The sequence below is a fragment of the Ipomoea triloba genome, chromosome 2 (assembly GCF_003576645.1).
Source record: "Ipomoea triloba cultivar NCNSP0323 chromosome 2, ASM357664v1".
Taxonomy (NCBI): Eukaryota; Viridiplantae; Streptophyta; class Magnoliopsida; order Solanales; family Convolvulaceae; genus Ipomoea; species Ipomoea triloba.
The window spans coordinates 18,017,203-18,031,270 of NC_044917.1; the positions used below are offsets into that span (position 1 = coordinate 18,017,203).

The 14,068-nt window shown below is 32.4% G+C and overlaps 1 protein-coding gene across 4 annotated transcripts in view; it reads left to right on the forward strand.

The window, feature by feature from the left end:
- LOC116004364 (kinesin-like protein NACK1) overlaps nucleotides 1-7,394 on the forward strand; it is an 8,566-nt gene extending 1,172 nt beyond the window's left edge. The window contains exons 1-16 of one of the 4 annotated variants that reach the window (XR_004094788.1): nucleotides 367-607; nucleotides 714-803; nucleotides 898-998; nucleotides 1,339-1,455; nucleotides 1,538-1,619; nucleotides 1,730-1,797; nucleotides 1,916-1,975; nucleotides 2,059-2,183; nucleotides 2,403-2,601; nucleotides 2,726-2,836; nucleotides 2,922-3,011; nucleotides 3,097-4,044; nucleotides 4,205-4,527; nucleotides 4,710-5,058; nucleotides 6,876-7,017; nucleotides 7,099-7,394. Coding sequence is in view for 3 of the 4 variants with exons in the window: in XM_031244386.1 (XP_031100246.1) it covers nucleotides 367-607; nucleotides 714-803; nucleotides 898-998; nucleotides 1,339-1,455; nucleotides 1,538-1,619; nucleotides 1,730-1,797; nucleotides 1,916-1,975; nucleotides 2,059-2,183; nucleotides 2,403-2,601; nucleotides 2,726-2,836; nucleotides 2,922-3,011; nucleotides 3,097-4,044; nucleotides 4,205-4,527; nucleotides 4,710-5,037 (2,883 nt within the window). In the remaining variant the exon portion in view is untranslated. Of the gene's footprint in view, nucleotides 1-236; nucleotides 608-713; nucleotides 804-897; nucleotides 999-1,338; nucleotides 1,456-1,537; nucleotides 1,620-1,729; nucleotides 1,798-1,915; nucleotides 1,976-2,058; nucleotides 2,184-2,402; nucleotides 2,602-2,725; nucleotides 2,837-2,921; nucleotides 3,012-3,096; nucleotides 4,045-4,204; nucleotides 4,528-4,709; nucleotides 5,059-6,875 lie in introns of those variants that run through there. The other 3 variants (XM_031244386.1, XM_031244394.1, XM_031244400.1) reach the window with 3 other exon arrangements.
- Nucleotides 7,395-14,068: the final 6,674 nt, after the last annotated feature.

Below are 14,068 nucleotides of genomic sequence, written 5' to 3' on the forward strand. Positions count from 1 at the left end.
TTTTTTTTTTTTTTTTTTTTTTTTTTTTTTTACTGAAAAGCGGTAGCATAATTTCTTTTTTAGAGTTAAGGTCCAGGAAACTTTACTCTAAAGACTAAAATGTTAATATTTTGCTGTAAAAGTATCAAATTTCTAGCTGATATTTTTCATTTTAAAAAATTTTAATGGTTGTGACTTTTGCTTGTTCTGTATGTCATGATTTATACATTCTCTTAGAAAAAAAATCATTTCTGCAGATAAATTATTGCTATAGAACAGTATTCTGTATAAGTTCAGCTTCTCTTGGATAGGTGTACTTTCTGTTGATTGAGGCACCTCTGCTCAAAGGTATATTGATCAAGAAGTGCTTAAATATATACAGTCAGCATGACAGTTAAAACTCCCGGTACACCAGCTTCAAAGTTAGAAAGGACACCAGCTAGTACTCCAGGTGGGCACAGAGCAAGAGAAGAAAAAATTGTTGTTACAGTACGGTTAAGACCATTGAACAAAAGGGAGCAATCAGCCAAGGACAATGTAGCATGGGAATGCATTGATGATCATACAATTGTGTATAAACCAACACCCCAAGAACGTTCTCCACAACCAACCTCATCATTTACGTTTGGTAATGAAATGGCTCAATGTTAATCATGATATTTATGCATTCAGAGTGTTTATAGCATTTTAGTCGAATAGTCAGAAAATGAGTGAGTAATGTTGAACTTTTTCAGATAAAGTGTTTGGTCCCAATAGCTTAACTGAAACAGTATACGAGGAAGGAGTAAAGAATGTGGCTTTATCGGCTTTAATGGGGATCAATGGTAATATTGTGTTGAAATAGTGTGTTGGAATATTTATTTCTCTGTCTATTGAAATGCTTTCTATTTGATTTAGCCAATTCATTTTTAATTGCAGCAACCATTTTTGCTTATGGGCAAACAAGCAGTGGGAAGACTTTCACTATGAGAGGAATTACAGAGAAAGCTGTTAATGACATCTATTCCCATATAGCAAATGTAAGCATTTCCAGTAGGTGATTTTTTTTACTATTCTCTAAAATTAATTGACAATATTGAGGACCATGGCAACTTAGAAACTTAATTATCCACTTTTATGAACATAATTTGGTGGCAGACAAAGTTTACTTAGTGTTTTGTTGTTAGTATCATTTTTAAAAAGCCAAAAAAAAAAAAAAAACGAAGAAGAAGAAGAAGAAGAATCTCACCAAAAAAAGAAGAAGAAGAAAAAAGAAAGAAGAATCAATATTTTATACTTGCTACTCTCTTTATTCCCAGTATGTCATCATTGTTGAACAATTTTGATTAATTTTACTTTATCTTTACATTATTATGATAGACACCAGAAAGAGAATTTAGAATAAGGATATCTGGACTAGAAATCTACAATGAAAACGTCAGGGACCTATTGAATTCAGAATCTGGCCGTAATCTCAAGCTTCTAGATGATCCTGAGGTACAGTTTAAACCATAATACTTGACATTTTCATTTTCTTACCTCTTGGCATATTGACTTATCCAATTGTATTTGAATGTAGAAAGGAACTATGGTTGAAAAGTTGGTTGAAGAAACAGCTGCTAATGATCAACATCTCAGACAGTTGATTAGTATTTGTGAGGGTAAGATTTTAAAAACTAGTAGAAAATACCCAGGCCTTTCTGCTATCATTAATAAATTCAATTCAATTTGAAGCCTTCTTTCATGGTGACTATTCTTATATGCCCTGCAGCTCAAAGACAAGTTGGTGAAACTGCCCTTAATGATACTAGCTCACGGTCTCACCAGATAATAAGAATGGTAAGTGTGACCCCCCCAAAAACCATCAGCACTTGCTTGCCACCTTATTCTGTCCAGGTTGTACTAATGCTACCAAGCAACATTTTAACTGAATCCATTATGTTGGGTGAAATTGCAGACAATAGAAAGTACCCTTCGTGAAAGTTCAGGTTGTGTGAGGTCTTATGTTGCAAGCTTGGTAAGTGGACTTTCTTTAACTTTGTTTTATGCAGTAATGCTTGAAGATCAGTTCATTCACATTTTCACTGTCTACAATTGTAGAACTTTGTAGATTTAGCTGGAAGTGAAAGAGCCTCACAGACAAATGCTGATGGTGCTAGGCTCCGGGAAGGCTGCCATATTAACCTCAGTTTGATGACTCTTACAACTGTAATAAGAAAGCTCAGGTATCTGACTGTAACAACCTTTTAGATAGAAATACAATGGACAATGATACGATACTTGATTTATACCTTTTCTTTTTATAACTTTCTTTTTTTTTCCTAGTTCATTGACCATATTTCTGTATAGCTGAACATTTTGGGATTTGGTCCATGATGTTATAATGTTCTATTATTGCACCAGACAATTGAACTAACTAGTTTTTTTTCTTGTTTCATCTTCAGTGTGGGCAAAAGAACCGGTCATATACCCTACCGAGATTCAAAGCTGACACGCATATTGCAGCATTCCCTAGGTGGAAATGCTCGTACTGCCATCATATGCACTTTGAGTCCAGCTTCTAGTCATATTGAACAATCCCGTAATACTCTCCTATTTGCTACTCGTGCAAAGGAAGTCACAAACAATGCTCAAGTTAACATGGTATTTTCAGTATCTTACTTATTAATTGCATATTTGGTAGAACTATAGAAGGTTCTCAGGGTATCTTCTTTTGTACATCATGCATCTTTTAAGCCATTCTTTTCTTGTTTAAATATTTCATCAGGTTGTTTCCGACAAACAGCTTGTTAAGCATTTGCAGAAGGAGGTGGCCAGACTCGAAGCTGAGCTGCGCACACCAGATATTTCAAATGAGAAAGATTTGAAAATTCAGCAGGTTGTTTGACATATAAGTGCAACAAAGTTTTTGTTTTGTTTACTACAAATCTAATACTAATTTGACCTGGCCTCTTGTTTGTTAGATGGAGATGGAAATTGAAGAGTTGAGGCGTCAAAGAGATCTTGCACAGTCCCAAGTGGATGAGTTACGCAGGAAACTGCAGGAGGAACAGGTTCCTCTTTCTTACTCTCTACTCTATACAACAAAATGTTGTTACTTTATCAGTTTTCTTTGCTTGACATAGAATTCAAATTTAGGGATTTAAACCATTTGAGCCAACTAGTCCAGTTTCAAAGAAGTGTCTCTCTTTCTCTGCCACATCACCAAACCTTGAAGGAAAGGGACGAGTTCGTTGTGAAAGAACAAGAAATACAATGGGGAGGCAGTCGATGAGGCAATCATTAGCTGCTCCTTTCACACTCATGCATGAAATTAAGAAACTTGAACATCTTCAGGAGCAACTTGGAGAAGAAGCATATCGGGCACTAGAAGTACTGCAGAAAGAGGTAACTTGCTATAGACAAGGTAACCAAGATGCTGCAGAGACTATTGCCAAGCTGCAAGCAGAGATCAGGGATATGTGTGCAGTCCGGCCTGTTCCAAAAGAAGTAGAAGTTGAAGTTGAAGTTGCTGTAAATAAGAGTGTCAGTGCAAACCTCAAGGAAGAGATTGCCAGACTTCATTCTCAAGGTAGCACAATTGCTGATCTTGAAGAGCAACTGGAAAATGTTCAGAAGTCTATAGACAAATTAGTAATGTCTCTTCCAAGTGGCAATGACCCAGATTCAAATGATGTAACTGCGAAGTCTAAAAACCCATCGAAGAAGAAGAAATTACTTCCATTAGCATCTAACAACAGCATTAACATGCAAAATTTCATCAGATCTCCATGTTCACCTTTATCATCTACTTGCCAAGTAGTAGTGGACTCTGAAATTGAAAATAGAGCTCCAGAATATGGTGATGCTGTGTCACTTGAAACTCAACAAGTGCTTGAGAAAGAGACTCCTACAAAAAGTGAAGGTGGGCTGTCATCAAAAGAAGGTACTCCTGATCGACGTTCTGGATCAGTCAACATGAGAAAAATGCAGAAGATGTTCCAAGAAGCAGCAGAAGAGAATGTCAGAAGCATAAGAGCATATGTGACAGAACTTAAAGAACGTGTTGCCAAGCTGCAATACCAAAAGAAACTACTCGTCTGCCAGGTTAGTTGTGACTTGTTGTTTCAACTATATCGTCTAAGCTTCATAATTGACCTGCAACTTAAATTTCATGTGCTTGATAACAGAGAAGCTTCATTTTTTGTTCTATTCCTGTTTGCAAGATTCAGAATTTTGATCTGGTGATGTAATTTTTTTCCTTTAGGTGCTTGAGCTTGAAGCAAATGAAGCAGCTGGATACAGTTTGGAGAATGATGATATTCCTGAGATAGTGGAGGAGTCTCCAGCTTCATGGCACATAATATTTAGGGAGCAACAACAACAGATCATTGACCTGTGGGATGTTTGCTATGTCTCCATTATTCATAGGTCACAGTTCTATCTATTATTCAAGGGAGACCCTGCTGACCAGATATACATGGAAGTTGAACTTAGACGCTTGACTTGGTTACAGCAGCACCTAGCTGAGCTTGGAAATGCAACCCCAGCTAATGTAGGAAATGAGCCAACCATTTCCATATCATCAAGGTTTAGTTCTTGTCTACCTTGATTAACTACTCCATTTCTTTCTCGTAGTCTTCTTTTACTTGCAACCAAATGCATTTAGAATACACACAAGCACATATACACATAGATATACATATACATGTATACCCTGAGGCCTGAGGGGCTAACATTCTGGACCTTTTTACCTCTATGTTACAACTCAGTATCAGAGCGCTAAGGAGGGAAAGGGAGTTTCTTGCAAAAAGATTGACCACCCGCTTGACCATTGAGGAAAGAGATGCATTATACATGAAATGGGATGTTCCATTAGAGGCCAAGCAAAGGAAGCTGCAGTTCATAAACAAACTTTGGACAAAGCCGCATGACATGAATCACATACAAGAGAGTGCAGAGATTGTGGCAAGGCTTGTAGGTTTCTCCGAGAGTGGAAATATGTCGAGGGAAATGTTCGAGCTCAATTTTAACCTTCCATCAGATAAGCGACCTTGGTTTATGGGCTGGAACCAAATTTCAGACCTTCTTCATCTATAAGGAAGTATAACAATTCTTTCTGTAAGTAAATTATGTTGTCATGTTCTTTCAGTGTATAAATTTCTTTTTGCTGTCCTCCCGTTTATACTGTGTTTGAATTGGGATTTGGGGCATAATGTCATGCTCACTGTTTTCTCCTGAACAAGGCTCTGGATCAAAATTATGCCAATGCTTATCTTCATTTTCTTTTGGTTCTGCATGTTGTTGTTAGTTCCTATCCTTTTTCTCTTTTTGTTTCTTCATTACTTTTCATATTTAAAAAAAAAAAAAAAAAAACAAACAAATTGAGTGTGTTGAGAGGTTTCCCGTGAAAAAAAAAAAAAAAAACAAATACGTTCTTGAGTTCTTGGACATCACCTACTTGCAAAATCCATTTGGCATTTTTATTTGTGGTTGCTTGGATTTTGTCTTGTTTGAGGGCAAGGTCTAAGTGTGGGGAGATTTTATATGTCATTAAATAGCCTTATATTTGTGCTCATTTATGCTTGTTTTTGGCTCAAATGTTAATGAGCAAGCAAGCATGAAAATATGCTAATTTTGGGAGAAAACAAGACTTAGCACAAGGAACACACCCGAGGGCATACTGGGGAACAAAGGAGCAAACCAATAGCGTGAAGGTTATCTAGAAGAACTCACGCTGACACTCAGCGTGAGTCAGCAGCAGAGTTTCTGATCAAGAGACCGTGAGTCTCAGCGTGAGTGTACTGATCATAATCTGATTAGTGAGCCTCACGCTGGCACTCACATTGTGAGTGTGAGACCCCAAAATACTTTTTCACCAAAACTCCTATTTATTCAAGTTTCAAATAAAATTATGTATAATTTTTACTCCTACGATTATTTGCCTAATGAGCTTATAAATAAAATATTTTAAACTATTTATTTCAAATGATTTATTACAAATGTATTTATATAATTATTTATGATTTTAAAAGCATTATTTAAAAGATATATTTATTTATCAAAATTTTGATTCAAAAGTCTATCTGAGACGAACATGTGAACCTAATAGCTTTGTTTTTAACCCAAAATTGATTTTAAAAAAAACATATCATATTCCTATATTTACTATGTTATATTTTTATCCAGATTTGACCCAATCTTTGACCCAAAATTATAATCCAAAGTTTAGAGTAAAATTTCCTTTTTTTCCCTCAACTTAGCTGTTCACCTCAAGTCTTCTAGGGTTTCGTGCATCCTATATAAACTACAGTAGCAGACTCTGCCATTCCTTCCATCTCTTCCTCTTCATTTCATCAGACAACACCATTAAGAACTCCAAGCTAGCTAGAGACTTTGCAGTAAGCTTCTCTCTTTTTTTTTTTTTTTCTACCTTTTACTTCAATTTTCTTCTTCCTTTCCTTCTCCTACTAATGTGTGAATGTTAATATGTGTATGTATGTTCTTGTTTGTGTTACCTGGGTTTGGGAGTCTTAGGAGGTGGTGAAAGAGATCTATCTTGGGGATTAGAAATGGAAGACCTCTTGATGTTGAGGCTAGCTTTGAGGTATAAACCATGGAAACCCAAAACCTATGTATTTTACTTTGATGCTATGTGTGTATTGTTTGCCATTTTTCTTTCTGTTATATGCTTAGAAATGTTGTGATAAATGGTGTAGAGTGTAAGTGTGCCCGTGCTATTTTGCCCACATATTCGACTGTTGCCAATCGAGGTATCAATGTTGATATTCTGTGCCCTTTGTGTCAGTTATATCCGGAGACCCCTTTGCATCTTTTCAGACAATGTCAACATACGAGGCAATTATCGGATAATTTCCTTGACATCCCTAACGTTGCTTCTACTGATGGGTTTGAAATATGGCTTTCTTTTATTATAGAGGGGAAGCAAGAGGTGGTTATTCATGCTACAGTCGCTATGTGTTGGTCTATTTGGAACCGTAGGAATGAGCTTATTTGGAATCATAATTCTTGGTTGCCAGATGAGGTGGTGAGACGGACGTTTTTGCTCATTGAGGAATGGTCTGATTAGACTGATGTTCACGATGCTACTTCTCATTCAAATTCCAGCCTTGCTAGTGCTTTAATGAATAATTTTACCAGGGTGCATATTCATGTGGATGATGCGCTATTCCCGAACTAGGATGAAGGTTTCATTTCGGCTGTGGCTCGAGGAGATGATAGGGGTTTTTTTAGCAGCTAAAAATGGTTCCGTCAAATATTTGCATGATCCTATTTTAGCTGAGGCTATGGCTATCAAGGAAGCTCTTTCTTGGACAATGGAGTGTGGTTGATTGACAGTGGCTATCTTTTCAGATTGTTAGTTGGTGTGTAATATGTTGCATTGTTTACCTCCGATTCATTCCTATCACTACAAGATATTTCACATTTAATGATAATGAAGTTGTCATCAAAACTATCAATTTTGGTCACTATTGAAATTAGTGACCAATTTTTGAAGTCGTCACCCGTGATCACTATATCCTCCGTAGTAGTGACGACTTTTGAAAAGTTGTCACAATTACTCTAGGCTTTTGTGACGATGTTTACGTACACTAACGACACGTTTGGTTGGATGGAAAATCAATTCCATGGAAAATGGTTTCCAAAAAGTTGAGGAAAATGAAAAATTCTATTGTTTGGTTGGATGGAAAATGATTTCCATGGAATTTGACTTCCCAGAGAAGAAGGAAAACAAATTCCTTAGTAGAGTTAGGTATTTTGTTTTTCAAGGGATGTGGGAAGAAAGTATAAGCTTTGGACTATTTTACTCTCAACCAACTTTATTAATTACACATGTATATATAGCCAAATCATTATTTCTAAGGGCATATTGGTCTTTATATTCATAATTCCTTACCATTCAAAATCCAACGAAACAATGGAATTCATATTCCCAGTAATTTCTTATCCACCAACCAAACAGTGGAATTTGTTTTCCTGGTAATTTGTTTTCCATGGAATTTGAATTCCATTTCGTTCAAATATTTTCCAGCGAACCAAACGGGCTGTAATAGTACTTGAGTGATACCAATAATGGTCACAATAAATGTACAATTTGTATCCTAATATGTTATTACAAAAAAATAATTTAGTGACAACTAAATCATTGCACTTTATTGTGACAATACTTTAATCACAATAATTATATTTATTTGTTAAAATTGTTCTTGACACAAAATGATTATTAGTAACAAAAAATAATTACACATAATTACTTTGTTGTGATAACAAATAAAGTAACAAATATTGTATTTAACATCATTTCTCCTTAATATTTTGAATAAATACTCAAAACATCCTTAATATTTTTAATTTTAAATTAAAAATAATAGTAATTGTTAGAAGCCTCTGGCTTCATTATTATTGGATAATGAAGCAAGAGGCTTCAATTCTCTGCCCATGGGCAGTATAAGGGGGCGTTGAGCTCCCTTCAACGCCCTCTTCTCTAATGTTTTCGATGTGGGATCAAAATTTGATCCCACATCACTCTTCTTCTTCTTTTTTTTTTTTTTAATTTTATTATTATTATTATTATATATTATTATTATATTGTTATTATTATTATTATTAATATTATTAATTATTAATATAATATAATAGTGTTGTTGTTACGTTGTTGTTATTATTATTACTACTACTACTATTATTATTACAGTACTATACCTTTATAATTATGTAGAAGATGAAACTTTGTAGACTAAATTTTTATTTATTACCTATAATATTTTTATATTATATATTTGATGCAACAATCTTGTACAAAAATTATACTAAGATGATAACTATTAATGTACAAATAATAGGTTAATGTGGCTAGGAGTAATAATTCAATTAATTTGATTAATTTTGAATCAAATTAATTGAATTTTTATTTTGAGAAATTGTTACTTAATCAACCAAACTAAATTATACTTTAACTAATTCGATTAATTGGTCCATAACTAAATTTTTATTATATATAAATTTATTTTATATTATATATTTGATACAACCCTATTGTAAAAATTATGCTAAATTTGACGACTCTTACTATACAAATAATGGGCTATTGGTGTTATGGTAGTCATCCAATTCATTTAATTAATTTTGAATCAAGTTTAGAGATAAAGACACCATATTGGAAATGATAGAAGAACAACCCATCTCTAGGAATGAAATTCTTAGTAAACACTAATTACTCGTCACAATTATCATAAATTAGTGACAAAACTTGAAAACAACACTATTATTGTTACAATTTAGTAATTTTTGTTACGGAATTATAGAGCATCACAAATATTTGTAACAATTTCATCACAAAAAATGACAATATTAGTGACAATAGTATTTTTTTTGTCACAATTGTTTCTAATTTTCAATGGTACTAACCAATGTATTTTTATTGACAAAATAAGTTGTCACAAATATTATAAACAAGAGTGACCAACAACTATTTGTCACAAAAAGTATTAAAATTTGTGTCCACATTATATTTTGTCACAACTACATTCGTTCCCGCCATAATTATAATGCCAACAAAATGGACATACATTTAGTGACAACAAATAGTGACAACGTATGTTGCAACACTATTATTTTAGTAATAGTGACAACGTACTCGTAACAAATACTTACTTGTCACAATTACCATACTATCAGTGACCAAAAAAAGATTATCACAATTATCCCACACAACAGTGTCGAATTATTTTTTTGGTCACAAAAAGTGTATTATTTGTGACTAAATTACAAAGTGTCACAAAAGATTTGTCACTAAATGTCTTCATTCTTGTAGTGTATGTTGGCTGCATTCTTCGTGAGTGTCTTATGCTGAAACGATACTTTGTTGATCTGTCGTTCCGTTATGTTCCTAGATCAGCGAATACGTTACCTCATGTGTTAGCTACAGCTACGACTTCTTAGGCTGGTCCCCATACTTGGGTTTCTATTTATCATTTTTTTTGAAAGGGGGTTTCTATTTATCCTAATGTTATTCGGCACTTACTTTTGAGTGATTAATATATTTGGTTCTTTGGTTTTCAAAAATATATATATATACAAATTCTTTAAAATCATTCCATATATGACAAATATATAATAACGAAAAAAAAGGTCAAGTCATTATACATTGTAATAATTACATCACAATTCTTTTACAACATGTGATAATCTTTTATGTTTTATAATAATAATAAAATATTAAAAAAAAATTGTGCTACTAAAAATTTCAAATTAAACTCAGGACAAAATATTACACATATATGTGTAATATTTTGTTCATGAGTTTAATTTGAAATTTTTAGTAGCACAAAATATTTTTTTACAAAATATTTTGGTTGTAATAATTATTTACAAAAATTGACACCGTGAATTTTTTTTGAAAAATACACTACATTCTTTTATCAACAGTGGCTAAAAGTGAGTCCTATGTTCTATTTTTGTACTAGTGCTACTTTAGATATTATATATATATATATATATATATATATATATATATATCACGATCAGGTGCGAATTCAGAATCTCCTTTCAGTGGGGGCAAAGAAGTGAAAGTAAAATGAATTCAAAAATGTTCAAATACAAAATATCAAATACAAAATACATTAAAAATTACAATACAAGTTAATGTTTATGATGAACTACGGGCAAATGTATTTTGTCGTATGCAAAGAAAACTAGTTGTCTAAATACAATAAATTTGATAGTGCCTGTATTTTACGTGCATTGTGCGTGCGTCGTGCGTGCACTTTACGTGTATGATAAAAAAGAATGACTTCATTTATCAATATTCTTGCATTTAACCAAGTGATGACAAGGCAAGGCGCAATCGCGCAGAGCAGTGATCGTTTAGGGAATTTGAGGAAATTGGGAAGAACGAATGAAATTTTATATATATATATATATATACACACACATTACATTCTTATGAATTAAGAATGTAATAAATAATAATAATTAAAACAAAAAACACAAATTATGCGTGCTACTACCCGTGTGGATAATATTGTCATCTTATTCTAGCTTCTTCCCCGAACCTAGTCCTAAACCAATATAAATAGAGGAGAATCGATACAAGGGAAAAAGTGCAACACTACTAGAGTGCTCTCTCTTTCTAACTTATCTCCTATTTGCCTACAGCTCGACGTTATGGACGCTTCAAGCAGCTTTCCTCACGCCGCCTCCGATTTGTCTATTACACTCCATGCATTCTCATCCCTCAAACTCTCTCCATCTCAATAATATTATAATCCATTTCTTTTTGTAAAGTTAATTCATTACTCCGGTCCGTGCGGGTCACGTGCGGCTTAATATATCTTTCTCATTATTTGTGAATGTTTATTATCTTATCGTTTCTTGTTTACCCTCTTTATTCTATCAGGTGCAGGCTGATAGTGGAGAACCTGAAGAAGGACAAACTTGCGTTGGAAATGAAGTTGGTAGATGTTATGAAGGTGGAGCATGAGATTGTTGATAGGCAGTGAATGAATGTTGTGCCTGTGAGGCTGTGCTAGCTAGCTATGACTTCTTAATTGGGAAGCTTTGTTAGTTTATATTTATTTTTCTATAGATGCATAGGAAGTTAGGGTTCACCATTTCTTGCCTTATATGTAAGTTAGTTTCTTTTTGGATCGTTAGGTTATTTGAATGTCTTCTTTGTCAACAAATTCCTCCCTATGTAGTTAATATGATAGCTTGAAACTGTTTTTTTTTTAATTTTTTCATGTTATTAACATAATACTTGGTAAATAAATATATAACATTAATTTTTAGTATAACTTTGATATTTAATTACAAGATAGTGTAAAAACAAACAATGAGCAATGTAGTGCATATAATTAATTAATAAATTTGAAGGTAATAAGGAACCTTTGTATTGTAGAAAATATAGACAATATAACTGATGAAAATATATCGCTTTTTAAATTTTTTGATAATGAATATTGTTTTTTGAATAAAGGCATTGTAGACATTGAATTATAAATTAAACAAATGCATATGTATTATTATTATTATTTTTTGTAACTACTAATTTATTTAGTTTAATAAGAGTAATAGAGTGTGGTGCATACTTTTGAAATACTCTAAGCTATTCGTAGTATATGTTTAATAATTTGCCAACTTTGATTGGGATGAGGTTCAAACCTAAGACCTTGTAGAAATTAATGGGTAAGTTAAAAGTTAATGGAAAAAATAATATTTAACGGAAAATTTAACGAATAATCATATAATTAAAGATAAATTAGGAAATCTCAAGNTATATATATATATATATATATATATATATATATATATATATGGACAATATAATTAGATATGGTTATTACAAAATACAAAAATTAATTATTTAAAACATATATTACTTATGAATTAAGAATGAAATAAATAATTAAATAAAAAAAAAAACAAATTATGCGTGCTACCTGCGGCAAGGATAACATTGTCGTTTTATTCTTCTTCCAAAACCCTAGTCCTAAACCAATTTAAACAGAGGAGAATTGATACGAGGGAAACCATAAATGCATTACTACTAGAGCCCTCTCTCTCTATAAACTAGAAATTTCTCTATTCACGAGAATTCATTCAACCATAATGGTTGAACCAAAAATACCTCGACCAAGACACCTAAAGTACTAGTATGCTTTTATGTTGATAATAATATGTAAATGACAATTAGATCATTATCTTACGTAGCTATATTTAAAATTCATTATTAAAAATTTCAAGGCAGAGCAATAGAACATTGTGATACACTTGACGCACTGAAAAGATGTTAAGACTACAACATTGCTAGAATCAATCTTTCAAATCTAGAAAATGAAGAAATTTCAAAAAATAGGTAGTGTTGCAACATTCATTAATCATGTATGTAAAATATTTATTGTACATCCTTTAAATATATTAGAACTAATACAAATTTACAATTAATTTCTTTTTCTACACTCAACCTGCTTGGATTAAAGGGAATATCAACATTAATCTTGATAACAAAAAGAATTGGTATGTATAGGATGTAGCCATTGTTTAAAAACGTTTATGTACAAAGTGACAAACTATTTAGCTGCATGCATGCATTGTGGTGAAAAGGCAGCAGTGGATAGTCCAAGATTAGTATCAATTCAACAAAAACAAACACACACACGCACACACATACACACACAAATCAAGTACTACACTCATTCATACTAATTTCAAAAATATGAACTTTAAAATGAACCGGTGGAAAATGAATGTGAAAACTGTTGATGAAACTAGACATATTGCAGCATTAATATTAATTTGGACTACCTATAAAGACATTGTTGTTACTATCAAGTAAACAAGTTATGAAACATGAACAAAAGGTACTACTTATTAACCTTCTACAAATAACTCAATTGAACACGACACATTACCAATAAATAATTAAAAAGAGAAAAGAAAAAAGAAAACATGTACAGAAGATGAAAACAATGACAATGCTACCCAAAAGATAATTAAAAACACTTGGAGAAATTCAAACCAAAAGTAGTATTTATTTAGAATATCATTTTTAGACAAGTATTTAGACTAGTTTATTTTTTTTTTTATTTTTATTTTTTTTACAAAATTGCAAACATTTATTTTAGTGACAATTATAATCAATCTCTCATATATTATCTTGCATTCATGTACTTTGAGTTATCGATTTAAATAAACAAATTCAACATTTAATTACATATGCATCATGACTGGATTTTAGGGCGTGCAAGATGGGAAACAGCATAGGGCCTCAATTTTTAGAGGGCCTAATATTTATTTTTGACGACCAAGCTACTTAAGAAATTAAAAAAAAAATCTACAATTAATCCTAAAACACATAAGTTTTATCCCAAATCACTTCCCTCTCATAATAATTTGGACCTAATTAATTGAACATGGCAAAATCATTCTGTTTATCCAATGGCATAGATGATGTCTCAAGCCTTTAATATGCAGAGATAACTTGAAGTAAAAATAATATATTTTACGTATTGGTTTTAAAGATTGCGCTTATACTTTTGGTATGACCTTATTTATTTATAAGAACAGAGCCACAAAAATTCAAACATTGATCCCGATATGTATGAACATC